This window comes from Ananas comosus, linkage group 9, assembly GCF_001540865.1.
Source record: "Ananas comosus cultivar F153 linkage group 9, ASM154086v1, whole genome shotgun sequence".
Taxonomy (NCBI): Eukaryota; Viridiplantae; Streptophyta; class Magnoliopsida; order Poales; family Bromeliaceae; genus Ananas; species Ananas comosus.
Genome location: NC_033629.1, coordinates 4846044 through 4866033, shown reverse-complemented (window position 1 = coordinate 4866033; position 19990 = coordinate 4846044). Strand labels below are relative to the sequence as shown.

Genomic DNA, 19990 nt, shown 5'->3' with positions numbered 1-19990 from the left:
TTTATGGGTAAATTTTTAATTTACATCCTATTTTTTTCATAAATTATTTTATCAAAATTTGTCGCACTGCAAAACTTTTGGCGAATTAAGAGAATAAAACCAAACTAAATAAACAAATTTTGAGGCACATCAAATATAAAATTTTATTTTTGCTTTTGAAAATTAAATTTACTGATAAAATTAAAAGCTAAATTAAATCAATTGATACTTAAATTTATTTAATTTGTTTGTCATATAATTTATTTTTTTATATTTTATGAAAGAAAGACTGTAATATGGTCAAAAGAAAGAAAGAAAGATGTCTTTGCATTTTAAAATTCTAACCTATAAAAATATCTATTTTGCATCAAGTGTAGTTGTACTTTACGTACAAAAAGCTTACATTTATGTTAATTGATGAGTATAGTAAGCTATACATAGCAAATATTCATAATTATTTAATTAAAATTTTCAAAATAACATTATAACTTATGAGAGCTTATTGTAATGAAAAAAAACTGAAATAAGTTCGTGCCAAAGTGTGCCAGTAGGAAGTCATGTATATCTATCAGCACGTGTGCCATGTGTCGGCACGAAAGCATGCTGGTGCCGTATCGTGCCAGGTAGACAGCGGCACACCCGTGTCACGGCACTTTAAACCTTGGTTTTAGGGAATTGGGGGTAATCAGTTTGACTCTCTCATACACCTTATACTCCTGTGAAAATGTTTCTATGTTCTATTACTAAATACCTTCTCTTGCAGGTTGAAATGGTTCATGGAAAGAGATTGAATGTGCAGAAGTTTTCTATTGGAGGAACTCCAAGAAAAGTGTTATATCATAGTGAAAGTAGGACATTATTGGTCATGAGAACAGGACTAAATGGCACTTCTTATTCCTCTGATATCTGCCGAGTAGACCCTCTTAGCGGATCATTGCTTTCAAAATTTAGGTTCGAACCTGGAGAGACAGCAAAATGCATGGAAATAATGAGGGTAGGGAATGAGCATTTGTTGATTGTTGGAACCATGCAGTCGTCCGGCCGCGCAATCATGCCAAGTGGTGAAGCCGAAAGGTTATTTCCTATTCCTAGCCCCATTCATTTTTCTTGTCCTTTTTCATCACAACTATGAAAGGTGCATCACTGATGGCTATATATAAATGTTAAGCTTCCAACATTCTTTTCTGCAGTGTATCATGGTAAGAACCTAATGTTTAATATGGATTTAGTCCTTTTAGTTTGGCTCTGGTTTTAATTTCATTATCAGAGTTTCTATAATGACAAATTAGTCCCTGAAGTTTGACCTGTGTAACAGTCAAGCCCTTCTGTTAATCTTACTGTTTGGGAAAAAGTAAAAAATGGTCCCACATTAGCATCATTGTTAGAATTTCTGATGTGGCAGTTTTTCAGGTTTCAATTTTAATTTTTATTCATGGTTATAGGTAAGGCTCTTTGTGAATAGATTTTTACAACCAATGTTAACCGGCAGGTCTGATGGGTGGCTTTATTTCTGCTATTTAATATCTATTTCCTTGTCCTCTATGTGATTATATTGAAGTTATATTGTATGGGTGGTTTGCTTTTCTTTTTGGAATTTCTCTTCCTGTGTTGTGTTACATGTTATACTAACTAACCAACTCTCTTTTGAATGATCAGTACCAAAGGTCGTTTAGTAGTTTTAAGCTTGGAAGGAGCACAAACTTATGCAGAGAGCAGTTCACCGATTGGCAGTTCTAATCTGAGTTCTGGTTACCAAATTGATTCTCCATCCCGAGAAAATGTTGGCTATGCAACTGAACAGTTATCAAGCAGCAGTCTCTGCAGCAGCCCGGAAGACACCTACTGTGATAGGAGTCAATTAGGAGAGATGACTGCTGGACACTGGAGATTAGTTTCCCAATCTACGCTGTCTGGTGCAGTGCTTTCTGTCTGTTCATATTGCGATCGTTATCTTTTGGCATCTGCTGGTAATATGGTAATTCTCATGAACTTTTGTTGTAGCTTTAGAAATTTTTGACAAAATTACTGTTACTTATTTATATAATAAGTTTCAATTAATATGTCTATATCAACTTAAGTCTCAATCTAGTTTAAATAATCACGCTGTATAAGGTCTCATTTGGCCACACATTTTCTTGCTTTTCTGAACTTGAATTCTATATGATTGATTGTGCCGGAGGATGAAAAATTTGAAGAAAATATGTTTGTGTTTTTTGTTGCCAACGGAAGCCTATAGATGCATAGACTGCAAACTATCCATCATCGGCCAGCCATTTAGTTATGTAAAATTTGAGATTAAATAAACAAATAATGGGGTTTGATGGTAGCTAATATGAACATATTTTTACAGAATTTTCTTGGCTCACACATATCCCACACCTAAGAAGCCAAACAGGAATTTTAATGAGGAAAATTCCCTTTTCAAGCGAAACGTCCCTTTTCAAACCGAAAGCCCTTGTTTAGGTGAATGGCTCATGAAGCTAATCGATCTCTCTTAACAGCTCATTATGTATGGTTTTTCGAACGAAAATCATCGGCCCAAGAAGCTTGCTTTCACCAGGACACGATTTACTATAACTTGCTTGAAAACGCATCTTACAAGAATAGCAGTCGGTGACTGTCGTGACGGTATCCTTTTCTACTCTTATTATGAGGTATGATTTGTCCCAAGCATCCTTTTTTTTCCCCCTATTTCTCCGTGTTGTTATCTTGTGCCCAGACTATTCATTGCATGTGATGATAATTATTGATTATTAGTCAACAGTTTGTCTAATTGGCAATGTTCGAAAAACGGTCCATGCAGCTGCATATGCGACTGCCTATGTGGTGTAGTATGCGCTCGGACCACATATATATATAGTAGGTCTTGTGTGCTGGAGGCCTCCGTGCTCGTAAGCCGTTTTTGACAATGGAGCTTCCGAATCCACGATCGGCTCCGTTAGACTTGATCTAGCGTATTTGAAGTGTCTAGAAAATAAATTTTGCAATTTTTCGATATCATTTACCTAGCGATCGAAAAGGTTCAAAATCAACAATTTTTAATGGTTGATGTATATCGTTTACAAATTTAACGGTGTAGAAGTATTCAAATCAGATGAAATTTTGATAGAAAATTCTTTATACTATTTACTGCAAGATCAATAACTCTGATCGAAAATTTAGTGTTATATCACTACTTTTTGTGAGATTTTTATTTTCAACCATTGATTTTGAACCCTTTAAATATCTAGGTAAATGATATCGAAAATCGCAAAATTTATTTTCTAGATGCTTCAAATACGCTAGATCAAGCCTAACGGAGTCGATCGTCGATTCGGAAGCTCCATCATCGAAAATGGTTTAGGAGCACGGAGGCCTCTGTGCTCCTAATAGCACATAAGACCTACTCTCTCTCTCTCTCTCTCTCTCTCTCTCTCTCTCTCTATATATATATATATATATATATATATATATATATAGTAGATCGTCGATTCGATTGGATAAGCTAACTATAATTAGATAATAAATTTTAATTTAAATTATAATCTTATTCTTTGTTCCAATCTAATATAGATAATAACTCCGTTAGACTTGGATTAATAATTCTTATTCCTCTTGTTTGCCAATAATTATATAAATAATTTTGTAGTTGTTAGTTTAGTGATGAGATCCTTTACGTGAAATTACTTATTTTAATTTGTGAATTCTAAATTGTTACTTTAGGCTGCATTTGGTTCTCGTATAAGTAAGACTGCTTGTTTTAGGGATAGGTACAAGTTCAGATATAAGCAAAAACTAATCTAATTTTGCGTCTGGAAGAAAATTGGGTTGTTTCTGGAATAAGATAAGTAGTGTTTCGATAGTTAGATTGGAACAAGAGGAATAAGAGTTATAATTTTAAATTAAAAATATTTTATCTAATTAATTAGCATCAAAATATTAATTAAAAATAATTTGATAAATTAATAAATTTATCAGCTATGAATATTGTATAAGATAATGAAAATATGAGTAGGTCTTGTGTGCTATTAGGAGCACGGAGATCTCCGTGCTCCTAAGCCGTTTTCGATGATGTAACTTTCGAATCGACTATCAGCTCTATTAGACATGATCCAACGTTTTTGAACTATCTAGTAAATAAATTTTGCAGTTTTTCAATATCATTTAGTGATCGAAAGGATTCAAAATCAACGGTTGAAAATAAAAATCTCACAAAAAGTTATGACGTAGCACTAAAATTTTCGATCAGAGATATTGATTTTGTTATAGTTAGTATAAAGAATTTTCTATCAAAATTTCATCTGATTTGAATATTTCTACACCGTTAAACTTGTAAACGGCATACATCAACCATTAAAATTTGTTGATTTTGAATTCTTTCGATCGCTAGGTAAATGATATCGAAAATCCGCAAAAATTATTTTCTAAATACTTCAAATACGCTAGATCAAGTCTGACGGAGCCGATCGTCGTTTCGAAAGTCTCGTCATCGAAAACGACTTAGGAGCACGGAGGCCTCCGTGCTCCTAATAGCACACAAGTCCTACTTATGAAAATATATTAATTAATTAATTAAATATAAAAAATAATATAACTTTTTAATTAGTTAGTAAATTATTTTAGTTAGATAACTAGTAAAAAATTAATTAGATTAATAAAAATATTAACGGTTGATCAATATAAATATTAGTTTATGGATGAACACATTAAATTATTAATAATTAATTAGCTAATTAATTATAAGTAATAAATTAATTAATTACTTTATTATTTAAGCAATGGATAATGATTTACATATATTAATTAGATTAATTAATGATTTAATACCATAATTAAAATTAAATTTACACTTTAATTAAGCTTGTTCCCACTTGGGAACAAGCTTGCTCCAGGGAAAAGGGTGGAACAACAGTTCCAAGCTTATACCGGATTATACTAACTTATTTCAGAAACTCGAGAACTACTGTTCTCGGGTATGAAAATTTACGTTTAGGAACAGGGGTGGGGTTCCCCCCGCCCCGTCCCCTCCCCTTTCCCGGAGCCCAACACCACCATTAGTGCTATTTGCTTGATTAGAGAGGTATATACTGAATAGTATAGGTAATAGTTATAGGTATATGACGGTATATTATTAGTATATATATTATAGGGGGGCGACTGCTGTGCTCTCAGGAGTGCACGGAGGGCCTCCGTGCTCCTTGAGCCGTTTTCGATGATGGCAGAGTTTTCAAGTGCGACGGATCGGCGTGCCGTTAGAAACTTGAGATCTAGCGTTATGTGAAGTTTCTAGAAGAAATTTAATGTTGTGCGATTTTTTGCGACTATTTTACACTAGCAATCAACAGGATTCAGGAAATCAGATATTTTTTAAGGGTGAAGAATAAAAAATCCTATAAAAAGATATTTAGCATTAAAAATTTATCAATCAGAAAATATTAGATGCTCTTAGATAGTATAGAAGAATTTGTAGTCAAACAACTTCATCTGAGTTTGAATACTTCCTAACCGTTAAACTGAAAAGGCAGATTATCATCTATTTCAAAATTATGGATTTTGGAAACCTTTCGAGATAGGTAAATGATATCAAAAATCGCAAAAATTATTTTTGCTAGAAACTTACAAGATGCTAGTTATCAAGTCTAACGGAAGCCGATCGTCGATTCGGAACAGTTCAATCACGAAAATGGCTTCAGGGAGCACGGAGCCTCCGTCTCCTGAGAGCACAGCAGCCTGCTCTCTCCGTGCATATATTATTAGGTATATAGTCGCGGGATACTATATTTATCAGGTAGCACCAGGGCCCCGTCTGACAGATGTTTGTCGGGATGCGGGGCTCCCAAAGTCGCGATCGGGCTCTGTTAGACTTATCTTACAGCTATTAAGAAGTATTTGGAGAGACTTTAGGAATGTCATTTGTAATTTTCGAGTAGTCAAGATAACCTATCGAAACAAATAGTCTAGAAATGTGAGCGGCTGAAATAAAAAATCTCATAAAGAGAGGTGAGATGATAAAAAGATTTAACAGTTCAAGATCAGATATACTGATCTTACTCTAAATGATGAAAAGAATTTTTATGTAAAATTTGCATTCAGTTGTGGATTTAGTTTATACTGTTAAAAGCCACAAAACAGTCAGAATCGGCCAGTTGATGGAAATGGTCAATTTTGAGAGGCTTTTGAATTCACTAGTCGAAGATGTGATGTTGAAAAATTTTGAAATTTAGTTTTTCAAGTACTCTTTAAATAGTGTAGATAGCAGGTCTAACGGTTAGCCGATCGTCGATTTTCGGGAGCCGTATCATCGAAACAAACTTGGGTAGCACGTGTAGGCCGATGGTATAGCAGCTGGGATAGATAATATATAGTGTAGTGATCAAAATATTATCATATATAGCGTATATAGCTAATATTATATAGTGGAATATATATATAATACCAATAAATATGTTTTAATATTTTAATAGATGGACCACATATGTATCTGCATACCGTGTATGTGCTATGTGGTAGGTAATCGCGTGGATACTGCATACTGCCTTTTGGAACATTGCTAATTGGTCTTTCTGCTTTTGGCTTACAGGATTCCAGAAAACTTGAGCAAGTATACTCTGATCCAGCTCAAAGATTGGTTGCTGATTGTGCTCTTATGAATTGTGACACTGCTGTGGTATCAGATCGTCGTGGGACCATATCTGTACTCTCATGTCCAAATAATAACTTAGAAGGTATTTATCTCACTTAGTTGTATCTATAGACACCTTAATTGTGCTTATTATGGTTTCAAGGGGTAAAACTTTGATAGTAAACATTATTCATTTACTGTCAATAATATAGTGGCACGACTCTCTCTCTCTCTCTCTCTTTATATATATATATATATATATATATATATATATAAAGATCTCTTTATATATATATATATATATATATATATATATATAAAGAGAGAGAATCTAGCTTGTATACTTTCGAAAATACAGAGGCCTCCATGCTTCCAAGTTATTTTTGATGATGGGACATCCGATTCGACAATCGACTCCATCATGCATTATCTACACTATTGGCGCCATTTAGAAAATAAATTTCATAGTTTTTCAACATCATTGGCGAAGTGATCAAAGGTTGGCCAATATGGAACATTTGTAAGTTCAATGGTATAGAATAATACAAATTAGGTAAAATTTTAATAGAAAAGTCTATTTAACATCAAGAATATGATTAGTACTTTTGATATGAAATTTAAGTCTTCTATTATTGTTTTTTTATGAGATTTTTATTTTCAACTGTTTACTTTGCTACTACTCTCGTTCACTATGCGAATGAAGTCAAAAAATTATAAAATTTAGTTTTTAGATAGTTCTAAACTGTAAATCATGTCTAACGGAGCCGATCGCCAAATTGGATGTCCTATCATTGGAAGGAACTTGAAAGTACGGTAGCCACCGTGCTTTCCGAAGCATTCTAGCCTAGTTCTCTCTCTCTCTCTCTCTCTCTCTCTCTATATATATATATATATATAACAGTTCAACCTACCCTAAGTTTCTTTTCATGTTTTTATTTGCATAAAAATGTTTTTCTTAAATTCTTTTTTAACCTAGTTTCTATAATCGTTTGTTTCTTGCTTAGACACATACGTACAACTTTGAATTGCTTCATTATTGAAGCATTTCATTTGTTTGCTATTTAGATTTCACATTTGCATATTTTTCTTCCAAGGTTAATGCTTTTAGTGATTAGTTCTTGAGGGTCTTCCTTTGATACTTCTCTTAAACTGTTTTATAGTTAACGAAAGCCCAGAGAGGAACCTAATGGTAAACTGTTCATTCTACATGGGAGAAACTGTTATGACCATGCGAAAGGTAAATTCATTTGCTTACAACTATTTCATTCCACGTAATCTGAGGTTTTCTAAAAGCGAATTGGATTTCCGTAATTAAAAGTGATATGCTAGCTTTATCTTAAGTCAGTTTTGACCTCGAGTGCAAATAGTTTTGCAATGAACTTCACTATTACTAGCATGATAAGGCTCAGGAGAAATATGACCCTTCATTCTTTTGTTCTTTTAGATCAATACAAGAAAGCAGGGAGGTTCATCATTCTCCGTGAACTGCTTCGGGGATAATCTTGAACATTTGTTGTTCACTCTATGCATTTCTGTGTGCACCGAAACCTAGAAATTTTTTTCTTGTTCATTTTTTGCTCATAATTCTGTGGTGTTTGATATTAGCAACAACAGTTCTTTTCTTAAATGATATTTTGTAGATACCTTATGTCCATTTACTTTGCCATTTCTGTTGATGCTATTCTTCTTTGATGTATAAATATATGACAAACTTAAGTAGATTCTTTTTGGTTCTTTTAATCTCTGATAGAAGATGAAATGATCTTTGTTTTTAGTTGCCCAATCTGTACAATCTGCACATAGTTTTATAATCTTAAACAGAACATGTCAGAAAATGTATTTTTGAGTTCGTGAATGGAGATTACTATATTGGAAGACAGTTGATATACTTTCAATTACATTTAGCTTTTCAACCTGCGATTTTCTCCAGTGGAGGTCTGATTAAAATTTTGGGTTATTAAAGAAGTGAATAACAATGATCAGACCTGTCACATCAAGTTGAAACTGTCCTGAATGATATACTTTCAATTACATTTAACTTTTCAACCTGTGATTTTCTCCAGTAGGAGGTCTAATCAAAATTTTGGGTTATTAAAGAAGTGAATAACAATGATCAGATTTGTAACATCAAGTTGAAACTCTCCTGACAAATTTGATTTTAATTAGCTTATGGTTCTACAATAGGTTGTCCTGAACTCTAGCCTTCTTGGCAAAAATTAATTCTATCTGGCTTTCAATTTTTGTCTTATCTAAGATTAAAGTTAATATGAAACTCTCATAATAGAGCTCTAGGCTTTGGGCCTGTTTGGCCTGGATTACGTGGGAATCACTTGAGCACTTAATGTCTAAGTACTTTGGGTTAAATCATCTCTTGCCAGCTTCAGGTTTTGTGCATTGTTTTTGCTTCTACAGGAAACTAAAGGTGCTTTTGAGTGTTTGCCAAAAATTCTAGATAAGTGCAGAAGTGATATCCTTGCTGAATCAAAAGCTAGGCCTAACAGGCCTTTAATCTCCAGCAAATTTAGATTAAAGATATATTCTAGTTAGAAGAGTTAATAACCCAGAAATTCTCTCTTCATATTTTTAAATGAAAATTCTCAGTATAAATTGTTGAAAAGCATTTGGAGTGTAAAAAAAGTTAAAAGTGGTGACTTCGTCTGACTGAGTCAAATAGGCCATGTTGGGATGGCTTCTGCGTCAGGGTGCAAGCGAGAACAGTCATTTATCTCGTATGATCGGTCGTTTTAGTTTTGTGTTTCAACTGTCAATAATTTGTGAGGATTTTCCACTATATAGGCTAATGTTATACATTCTATCCCAATGTGTAAGTGTTTTCTTGCTGTTTCTAAATGATAATCATTCTGATGATGGATTTTCTAAAATTAGACATATATTTGATATTTGATTATTCTACTTTTGGCATCTTCAGGCTTCATTTTCCTACAAACTTCCAGTCGATGATGTAATTAATGATTTTAATAGCTCCGAGATTGTAGTAGGCTCAGCTTACAATAGTGTTGTTGCAAGTTCACTGCTAGGAGGTGTTTTCATTCTAATCCCAGTTACGAGGTAAGTCTTTAGATATCTCAACATTTTTTGCTTTCATGACATGATTTTGAACTATATACAACATTATGTGCAATTGTGCATGGATTACATGTTCCTTTTCTGTATATGAAATGACTTTATCAGGTGTCAAACTTGATAATTGTTCTGTCTATTTCATTTGATTAGAGCAAATATGAAAGTTTTTTCTCACTTAAATGTGTTAATGAAATTTTAAATATGTGAATGTGGTAATGAAATTTAAATATGTGAATGTCCATGCAAGCAATGATACTTGTTTGGCACAAGGGAACATCATGGAATAAATTGATCTATCAACAATATCTATTTCATTTGATTAGAGCAAATATGAAAGTTTTTTCTCACTTAAATGTGTTAATGAAATTTTAAATATGTGAATGTGGTAATGAAATTTAAATATGTGAATGTCCATGCAAGCAATGATACTTGTTTGGCACAAGGGAACATCATGGAATAAATTGATCTATCAACAATATTTGCTTTTCAATCCAGAATTTCCTAACATCCCTTTCTTGACTCATAATTCAATACCTGTTTAGTAAGTGTCTCTCAATGTTGAATTCCTCAAGCATAAAACACATGCTTAATGCAATCTTCATCTAGGTGTATGCCAAGTAGGCTTTGCAGGTAAGGTATCCAGCACTAGCAACTTGGTGAAAGTTGATACTTTATATGTATAGGTGTGATTTTTGGGTGGAATGGATGATTTTTTATTTTTAAAGAGTTTTTTTTGCATTAATAGATTTAAATTTTTCTTGTGGTTCTATGGTTGTGCCATACTTACATATATACTATTAGAGAACATGTCTCTGCTAATTGACAGTTGTTGATGTGAGTTCCCCTGGAGGACATGCCTTGTTACATAAATGTTCTTTTATCTGTTTTTGATTGTATTTCATGATATTGCAGTGAAGAGCATCAGTTATTAGAAGCTGTCCAAACTAGACTTGCGATACATCCATTGACATCTCCAGTCTTGGGAAATAATCACAAGGAATTCCGTGGGCGTGGACTACCAGTATGATTGCATTCTTTGATTTACTTTTCGTGCTTACATATCAGTTATCTATCCTCAGGTTATGGTTTATTGCTTTAGTTATGAGCTAATAGCAATAAGCAATATCTGAAGTTGGATTCTTTACCTTCCAACTCTATTGCTTTCATGATAAGCAAGGTTTTAAGTGCCCATCGACACGGGCCGTGCCCATTGTGCAATACCATGCCAATAAGATATTGGCACGATATGATCCCTATGCCAATGGCATAGCTCAACATCATCTATTCTTAGAAATTAGCAGCTTGTTATATCAATAAAATGCAAAAGATTTGATAAAGATATATAATAAACAATTAAAATATTTTATATCATAATGTCGGCACACATGTATTTTTGTGATAGGCACACTGGTACAGAACAGCATACACCATGCTGTGCCATATCAGTAAGTTCTCGACACGATCTCTTGTCATGGCACTTAAATCCTTGATGATAAGTCTCTCTAGTCTCTTCTATCTTCTTGTCCCTCTGATTGATTGTTTTACGGTAGTTTCTTGACACTTGATGTCTGGTTGGTATCAGACATCTAGCTGGTTGTATAGTCCGTAAATTTTTCGCAATCTTCTCATGCTCTATTCAACTTGATACTGGTGGGAAAAGGCATGGATGATGGCGATGTAAAATATTATTGTCGAACGCCCTTTATTTAGTATGAGCACCAAGTATAACTCTGTAGATACAGTTCTGACGATGTTCGTGCTTTTCTATTGATTTGCTCTCTCGGTTATTCATGAAGTCCAAGCTTTGTTGCGTGAAGTTTCAACCTAGTTTTAGCTATCGTTCCAAAAAGAGGTGCATGCACCTGCATTTGCCGCTGCAGTCATTTGCATATGTCACATAGACCTTATATGTCTTGTGCAGTGCAAGAGCACATTAGTTAGCTGCATGCTATCTTGCATTTTAAGTACATAAAAATTCATATTCACTTGAATAGCTATTTAATATATGTAACTGTATTGATTTATTTTCATTATTGATTATTTGGTAATTAGAATAATTTCTTAAATGAGTTGAAATTTGACTCACGATGTCACAATATTGTATAATATAGTTAAGTCATCAAAGTTTTCATTTATTTCTTATTCTTGTATATTTTTTTTTGTGCTACATATTCTTATGGTTTTACTAATTTACTTTTTGTTCTTTCATCTTATATGGATGGAACTAGCACCTACCTGCCTATGGCATATACAGTTTGTCATACCTTAGCCAGGTGTAGGCTGATTATGCTTTTCGAAACATTGCTTTTTTAACTCAATTGATCTTTATTTACCATTATAAACTCATGATTTTATGCTAAAACTCACATAGGATTTTACGCTAAAACTCACATAGGTATTAGCGACTTAGTGGGCTTTAATGTGTAACCCAAAATGCTCAAGATAAAGTTAATAATAGTATAGTACTTGTTCTTTTATTATACCATTATACTCGAGTAGTATTCTCCATCTCCAATGTAGGATTTTTGTGATGCTCTATTTCCCAGAGAGTCACCTAGGCTTGCTTAACCCTCTTAACCTCTTGGATCTAGCCACCGCTCAAAATGCTATAGCTAGGTTTAGAGATTTAGTCATATTATATCTCATATATAGGACTATTTCAAATCTTGGGAGTGTCACATTTCTCCCCCCTTTAAGCCTTATGTCGTCAAGCTCAAGCGCATGCACAAGCACCGTGCGATGTGAGACTAGCCTTGATGTCGTCAGGCTCAAACGCACTCACAAGCACCAGGTGATATGAGACTTGTCTCACTAGCCTTGTCATTCAAACCACGACTTAGCTTGTGATTTCTAGACCCTGACTTAGCTTGTCATTCAGAATTTGGCGCAGTCGAGATTCATCTCACAAGATCCGATTGGTGATTGGCTCTAGTACCAATTGTGACACTTCACTTCCCAGGGGGTCACTCGTCCTAAAGCTACTCTAGCTTTAGGTTCGCTTTAACCCCCTTTAACCCCTTGGGCCTAGCCACCACTCAAAATGCTATAGCAAGGTTTAGAGGGTGGTGTTATTCATACTTTTAATAAACAAATGGAGTGTGGCGTTATTCATACTTTTAATAAACAAATATAATTTCAACCTTTAGCATCTAATTAGTTAAAGACCCGCGCTTCGCAGCTGGTGGAAAAATATATTGTAAACATACAATAATAATTAATAAATAATAATAAAAATTAATGTAGAGAAATAAAAATATTCTATATATTAGAGATTACTTAAAATCATACGTCACAACAAAACAATCAAGTCCAAGTCTATACCTATGGTTACATCATTAAAAATAGAACAATCAACAATCGAGTCGAGGAAAAATCAATAACAGGAATTTGTACTGGGTATACTGACTAAAACTACTAACTTAAATGCCCACATTTAATTAGAAGATCATAAAGCAATAGAATATGATAACTTAGCTGATCATAAACAATAATTAATCACATTCTTATACTTGTCATTGAAGCAGCTACTTACCTAACTTGTTTAAATAAAGCAAAAATAATACAATATATATCATGTTTTACATGGTTTGAATGCTCTCTTTGCATTCAATTTTCAGTCCGAGCATATCATAATAACCTAAAAGTTATTTATGTACATCTCTGGTATAAATTGCCTTCAAATCAAGGATTACTGATTAACTTACTATATTAAATGAAAAGAGGATCCACATAGTAAATAAATAAATTCAGACCATAGTCGAACGAACTACAGGGAAAAATAGGAGCTAGCGTAAAGAATCATTCATACTACAATTTTCTTGGGAAGTAGTGATAAAAAAAGGTATTATATTAAACAACCAACTATTACATATATACAATATATAAACATTCATACATGTGTACTCACTTGTTGATGAAGGAACAATTTTTTTTTTTCTCTTTTCTGTGTAAACTCAACAATGCATCAAACAAAGGCCAAGCAGTGCTGGATAACTAAACTGAGAGTAAGATCAGTGGGATAAAAACAGGTTACTGTAAAGAACTGTTTTGTATGCTGCGCCACATTGTCATCATTGCCTCACATCAAGGAGTGGAAGTAGCAGTAGCAAACAGAAGAAAATGGCTAGGGAAGAAATGTCAGTGCAGGGAATGAAAATCGAATCCAAACAAATTAAAGCAGAAATCTTGTAGAAAATACAACAAACAATATAGCACCGTAGAGAATGAACTAATTAATAAAACTAAAACAACAATGCATGTAAGGCTCAGACTCTATTACCCCCAAAAGAAAAGAACTATGTTGGCCATCATGTTGAACCAAAATCTAAAGTTGTACTGTAAAGGCTGCAGAGATTGCCCGAAGGCTATTCGACATGCCATGCCTTATGTACGTAATTACGCTGAACCAAAATCTGGAGTAGCACCGGAATGGCTGCAGCGATTGCCCGAAGGCCTCTACGTAATTATGTTGAACCAAAATCTGAAGTAGCACCGTAAAAGCTGCAGCGATTGCCCGAAGGCCATTCGACATGCCACGCCTTTACGTAGAGATATTAGCAAGAAAAATATGAGTTGTTTGCATCATCATTGCCTTACGTACGCAGAAAATGAAGAGATAAATGATAAAAACCAAATTTAGGCGACCGAGGAAAACAAAAATAATAGAAGAAAAACAACAATACCTGTAGAGAAGAGAGGAAAGCAGAATTTAAACATACATAAGAAAACAAAGAGAACAGCAAGTAATGAATCTAGTTTACTACAATTTACTAAAAATGTATATAGTAGATGGACCACCTGAAGAAAATGGTGACATGAATAGAATGCAGTTTGATACAATATTCTAAAATTTACATATATTTTTTTTAAAAAAGGAATAGTAGACAACAACCCTGAGAGGACCAGACCTCTCCTCTGCAGATGTAGGCACCAACACCACCAAGAAGCAGGTTGCAAGCTTCAAAGAAGATGGGTAAAGAAGCTTACCATTCGAGGCTTTATATATATATGTGTGTGTGTGTGTGTGTGTGTGTGTGTGTAGCAGGGAATCATTCCCAATTGGACCAAGGTCTCATAGATGAAGAAACAGTAACTACAAAAAATAATCTAATCATTCCCAATTTCAAACATCATCTAAAATCTAAAGGAGCTAATCAAGAAACAATCAGATCAGGGTTTTGAAATCACATAAAAATGATCAAAGCAATCTTAAATCAACTTAAATTTAGGGAAAAAATCAAGATCAAAAAGGAAAAATCAAAAGAACTGATGAGACCGATAGGCTGGAAAATTTTTGAGAAAGGAAACTAATTTTTAAGAGAAAAGAAACTTGGGATCCGGCGTTCAAAAAAAGCAAAAACTAAATGGGAAAGAAAAGCAAAGAAAAGAAAGCGCAAAAGAAGATTTGAGAAGGTATCTTTATTACAACCAGACTGGGGTAGGGGTGGAAACGAGCCGAGCTCGAGCCAGCTTACCTCGGCTCAAATTCGGCTTGAAATTAATTTCGAGCCTAAATTTAAGCTCAAGCTTGGATTGAAATTAATTCGAGCCGAGCTCGAGCGAGCCTAATTTCGAGTCGAGCGAGCTCGAGCCCTAAACGAGCCGCTTGAAATTCTCAACATCATACGATCAATAGTTTAATTTGTACAGAACATTATCTATAATTTGATACAAAAATATGTCTAATAGTTCAAAGCATAAAATAATTATATAAAACATAATATTATAATATAAAAAAAAAATTTATGAGTTGAATATCTAATCTTTTCAGCCTCACATGTCTTTTCTTCCGCCTTCAATCTCCATATTATTTATTTTCATTTATGCAGTCAAAAATAAATAAATTATATAGATAAATATTGGATTAAACTATCCAATCATATCTAACTAAAATTAAAATTTTATATGAATAATAATTTTTACTTTAAAAATATTCTGTATATTTTCTCAAGCATACAATTAATAGCAAGATAGGCAACGACAGGCATATGCTGCTACTTGGTAATTTGGAGGGCTTCCGGCTTGGCCACATAGGGTGAGAGACAGAAAAAGAAAAAGAGAGAAATATATTGAAAATTTAGAGCTCTTGTGAAGAAAGAAGAAAGGAAAATATATAAATTTAGTAAAATTTTGTTCTTTATTTGTCTATTGGGTTTGTTTTATGGGCCAACAATATTGGCCCAATTTTAACTAAACTCAGATTATTCACTCAGCCTATATATATTAAAATATATTATATTTATATATTTTAATTATTATATATGGTGTAGTAGAAACTATAATATCGAAAATATTAAGCAGGATTTGATGTTTTCAAATTTTTAACCTTTGATAAGAATGTTATGGTTGGAATGATTGCGGTCCCCCAGGGATTAAATAATATCCCTAGAATTGAGTGGTCTCTTTTTTTTTACATATAATAATGTATAATTTTCAAAGAAATTGATAGTTGAGTCTAAAATCAAAACATCGAAAGATACCAATGTACTCTATACTTTCGATAGCATTAGTGTATATATATATATATACTATAATATTATATATATATATTATATATATATATATATAATATTATATTTGTGTGTGTGTCGTGTTCGAGCTTTTTTCGAGGTCTAATCTTGAAAACAACACCGAGTAATCTCAGCTCGAGATTGAATGGAATTTCGAGCTTTTTTTTGTTCAAGCCGGCTCATTAATTTCGAGTCGATGCTCGAGCGAGCCAATATCGAGTCGAACGCGAAGTCGAACACGAGCCGGCTCAGCTCATTTTGCCAGCCCTAGATTGGGGCAGGGAATAGAAAATGAAAAATAATATTTAAAAACTTAATTAAGAAAAGGGTATGGTAGATGAGAAAGGGCTAAGGTCTATACAAAAAGAAGGCGAAGAGAGATGCGAGTAGATAAAGAGAGCAGAGAGAGATGCAGGATGAGAAATGGCACCAATGGAGCTTGCCTTTGGTCGACGCGGTTGTTCGCAGTACGGACGCTGAGGAGCAAGTATGCTCAGCGGCGTGTAGCGAGGTGCGAGCATACGGAGGAAGAGAAGAGGTGACTTAGCGGTGCGTAGGCAGGCGGAGGCGTACGGGGGGAGATGCAAGCGGGCGTTTAGGAGAGCTGAGGCGTACGGGAAGAGAAGAGGTGCTCAAGCGGGTGTTACGGAGGCGGAGGCGTCCAGAATGAGAAGAGAGACAAGAGAGAGAGAGATGATGGGAGAGAGAGAAGAGGGGGGGGCGGGGTAGCGGGATGAAGGGCCGTACAAAATAAAATAAAAGGAAATTAATATTTTGAGGGGCCCACAGACCGAAATCACGGAGAGAATGGGTGAGGATTCACCCTTTAATGTAATTGTATTGATTATAGACATGTATCTTATATGTATCTTGTTTGTTTCAATCCTTAGCAGTACTCAATCTAATTGGTACTTGTCCACGACCAAGTGTAGAGAAGCAAATGTAGATTGTATGCTTCCTCGTAGTTAACGAAGGTGTGAATGAAGTGTGTATCGCGTTTTGAGTCCTTATGTTAAAGTTGTGTGTGGGACCTGGCTTGGATAGGTTATGACTTGGCTATCTTCATCTGAAAACCGAGGCCCAACCTAGGATTTATGAAGTTTGGTCTATTTGAATGAAGATCCAACTTAAGTGTGTGCAAAGCTGCTAATAGGCTGTGTCGATGTATATCCAAACCTTGGGTCCAGACAGGTGAGATCTGGACCCGGTGCTTTGAGGCATTCAGGTCCATTTGCTAGTGTCAATCTTGTGATTTTTTTATAAAATTTCTTAAACCATGTTTGATCTTCACATCACTGGCTCTGGATGTGCTTTGGAATTCATAGTAATTCCATATCAAACTACACTATCAAATCTCAAAGAAACCTAAGTAGACCAGAATTTTTTGTACTCTGCTAGAAACCTTAATTGAGGGGAATAGTCTAGAAGAGAGGTTCTAGGACCAAGCAAAGGACTTCCTTGAATTCCCTACTATTTGGTTGTAATGTATTTTTTTTTTTTTTCTTTTGCTTATCCTCTTTCTTTTATAACATTTAGGTGTATTAAACCTTATAATCATTGTTCTAGCAGTATTATCTTATAATTATCTTTCATGGTAGTACTAGCTCAAATTACTAACTTGTTTAGATCTATATCTTTTTGAAAATCTTTTGGCGAAGCATGAAAATTTATATGAAGAACCAAAGGCAATACCCCTTTATTTAATTGGGTGATATTGAGGAAATGATTTACTAGAATTCATAGATAACAATCACTTGCCTTAGTACAGAAATCTTACAGAAAACCGAAAACCAAGAAAGCTGGTACAGTAATAGGAAGTGGTTAACAGATCATCAACAAGCAATGCATCGCTGCCGAAGTGAATATGCATAACCGAAAAGTTGAGAGTCATGAATGCCAGCAGATTATATTAATTGACGATGTGATTATATTCTCTTTGTGCTGAAGCCCAATTGGACATCAAGTTATGAATGTCCCTTGGTTGCTTAGACACTGATATCAGGTGCTCTGCCTAATGATGGTTATCCTGTGAAGTGAACTTCATTAACTTCAATGAGGAGTCACTTACTTTTGACTTCCCAAACCCTGTTTGTTTTGGCCTTTGAGATCCTTTCTCAAAATCAGGCATGATTGGAACTCAATTTTCTTTCGAAAATTCACTTTGTAGCAGACAAAGTGGATAAAAAAAGTGTCCTACTAGTGAGGAATTTTGGACTGACAATGGGCCAATGGTCATGGACAGTTTCTTTTTTTTTTCTATTGTTATTTTTGGGAGAACAGGGGAAACAACCATCCTTCAGGATAGGGGTGTTTGTCAGACCCCTAGCTGACATTTCATATCCTATATAATGTGCACAAGGGGTTAGTAGAACAAGCATGTTTCATGATTACAAGGAATTTCAACAAGACGGCCTTCAACTTGGAAGTAAATGGAAGTATGGTTTCTAAAGTGTTGTCTTGGAACTTAAGTCTCTACCTTGTTTAATTTATGTGAATTAGTGGTTAAGAAGTTCAGATGCAGTCCTTTACTGATAGGATAGAGATATAAGAGAGATTAAAAAAAAAATGAAATCCAGTTCGTTCTACAAACTCATACAATCATATTTTAGGGTGGTCGCACGTGCATTTGTCTTAAAGAGTTATTGGCTTGAGATATCCCATGCCTCTCATTTTTTGTGTATTGTTTCTGATGTTGTTCTCTAGTGAACAAACTCGTCATATGCCAACTAGAAAGTGGATATGTGACTATGTCATTGTAAAAAAGAACAGTAAACAGTGATATTTGAGATGTGCCAATTTTCTGAGTTTACTCTCTGCTTCTATTCTTTAGTTATCCATGAGAGTCACCAAATGCTATGATGCAGGAGAGAACATCAACCATACTAGATGGGGACATGCTTGTCCAGTTTTTGGAGCTAACAAGTAGACAACAAGAAGATGTCCTCGCATTAACTGGCGTGCCAAGTTCAATAGCATCGACTTTGGACTTGCAACATCCTCCTGTATCGGTTAACCAAGTTGTTCGGGTCCTTGAACGTGTCCATTATGCTCTCAACTAAGGGGTTATCTCATTTGTGCTCTCCAAAGAAGATCGATAAGTTTTTGCTCAATGTCGAGCTCCCCTAGGTAGTCTGGATGGCACATTAGGTAGAACGGCTTCTGTTGGTTGTTGAGATAGGCGACTACTTACACAATTCTTCAGTTTTTGGACTAGGAGCAGATTTTCGCAGGAGCCATACAGAGCCAGGAGTGAGTCATTGTAATCAATCAAGCAAAAGTGTCCATGAAGGCAACACTGCCATCCTATTAGAGGTGACTGTTCGGAAATTTGATCTTTGTCAGATATGATTGCCTCTCTACCTGAAAGATTGTTTCATTGTGTACATAATTTTTTCTTTTTGCCAAATCGTCTGAAGGATATCATATTGCTTACATTTGTCTTGTGAAACACTAATGAGAATATAACGTTGATCTGCTTGAAGTGTGCAGTAAGCTGACTAAATTAGAGAACAAGAGCGGGGCCCAGGACCATATATTTGGAAGAAAAAGGTCTAAATTACACTTTTTGTTTCCTCAAAACTATGAGGCCCCTGACATTTTGGTTCTCAAACTTTAATTTGTTATAATTTCTGGTTCAAAACTTCGTAAATTATTACAATCAAGTTTACAACTAAATTTAGTTAACTAGACGGTGATTTGTTGCTGAGTATACTAATTACCGTCTCATTATCAATTAAAACACTATTATGTTACTTGGATACTAATATTAATATTTAGTTAACTAAATTAGGTCGTGGGACTTAATTGTAATAATTTA

General features: G+C 34.5%; 1 protein-coding gene across 1 annotated transcript in view; it reads left to right on the top strand.

The window, feature by feature from the left end:
- The window catches only part of LOC109715425 (DNA damage-binding protein 1), a 38668-nt gene extending 19014 nt beyond the window's left edge, over positions 1 to 19654 (top strand). The window contains exons 10-17 of the mRNA XM_020240401.1: positions 743 to 1053; positions 1636 to 1954; positions 2481 to 2633; positions 6539 to 6683; positions 7741 to 7817; positions 9510 to 9649; positions 10577 to 10685; positions 19038 to 19654. Coding sequence (XP_020095990.1) covers positions 743 to 1053; positions 1636 to 1954; positions 2481 to 2633; positions 6539 to 6683; positions 7741 to 7817; positions 9510 to 9649; positions 10577 to 10685; positions 19038 to 19232 — 1449 coding nt within the window. The 3' untranslated portion in view covers positions 19233 to 19654. The remainder of the gene's footprint in view (positions 1 to 742; positions 1054 to 1635; positions 1955 to 2480; positions 2634 to 6538; positions 6684 to 7740; positions 7818 to 9509; positions 9650 to 10576; positions 10686 to 19037) is intronic.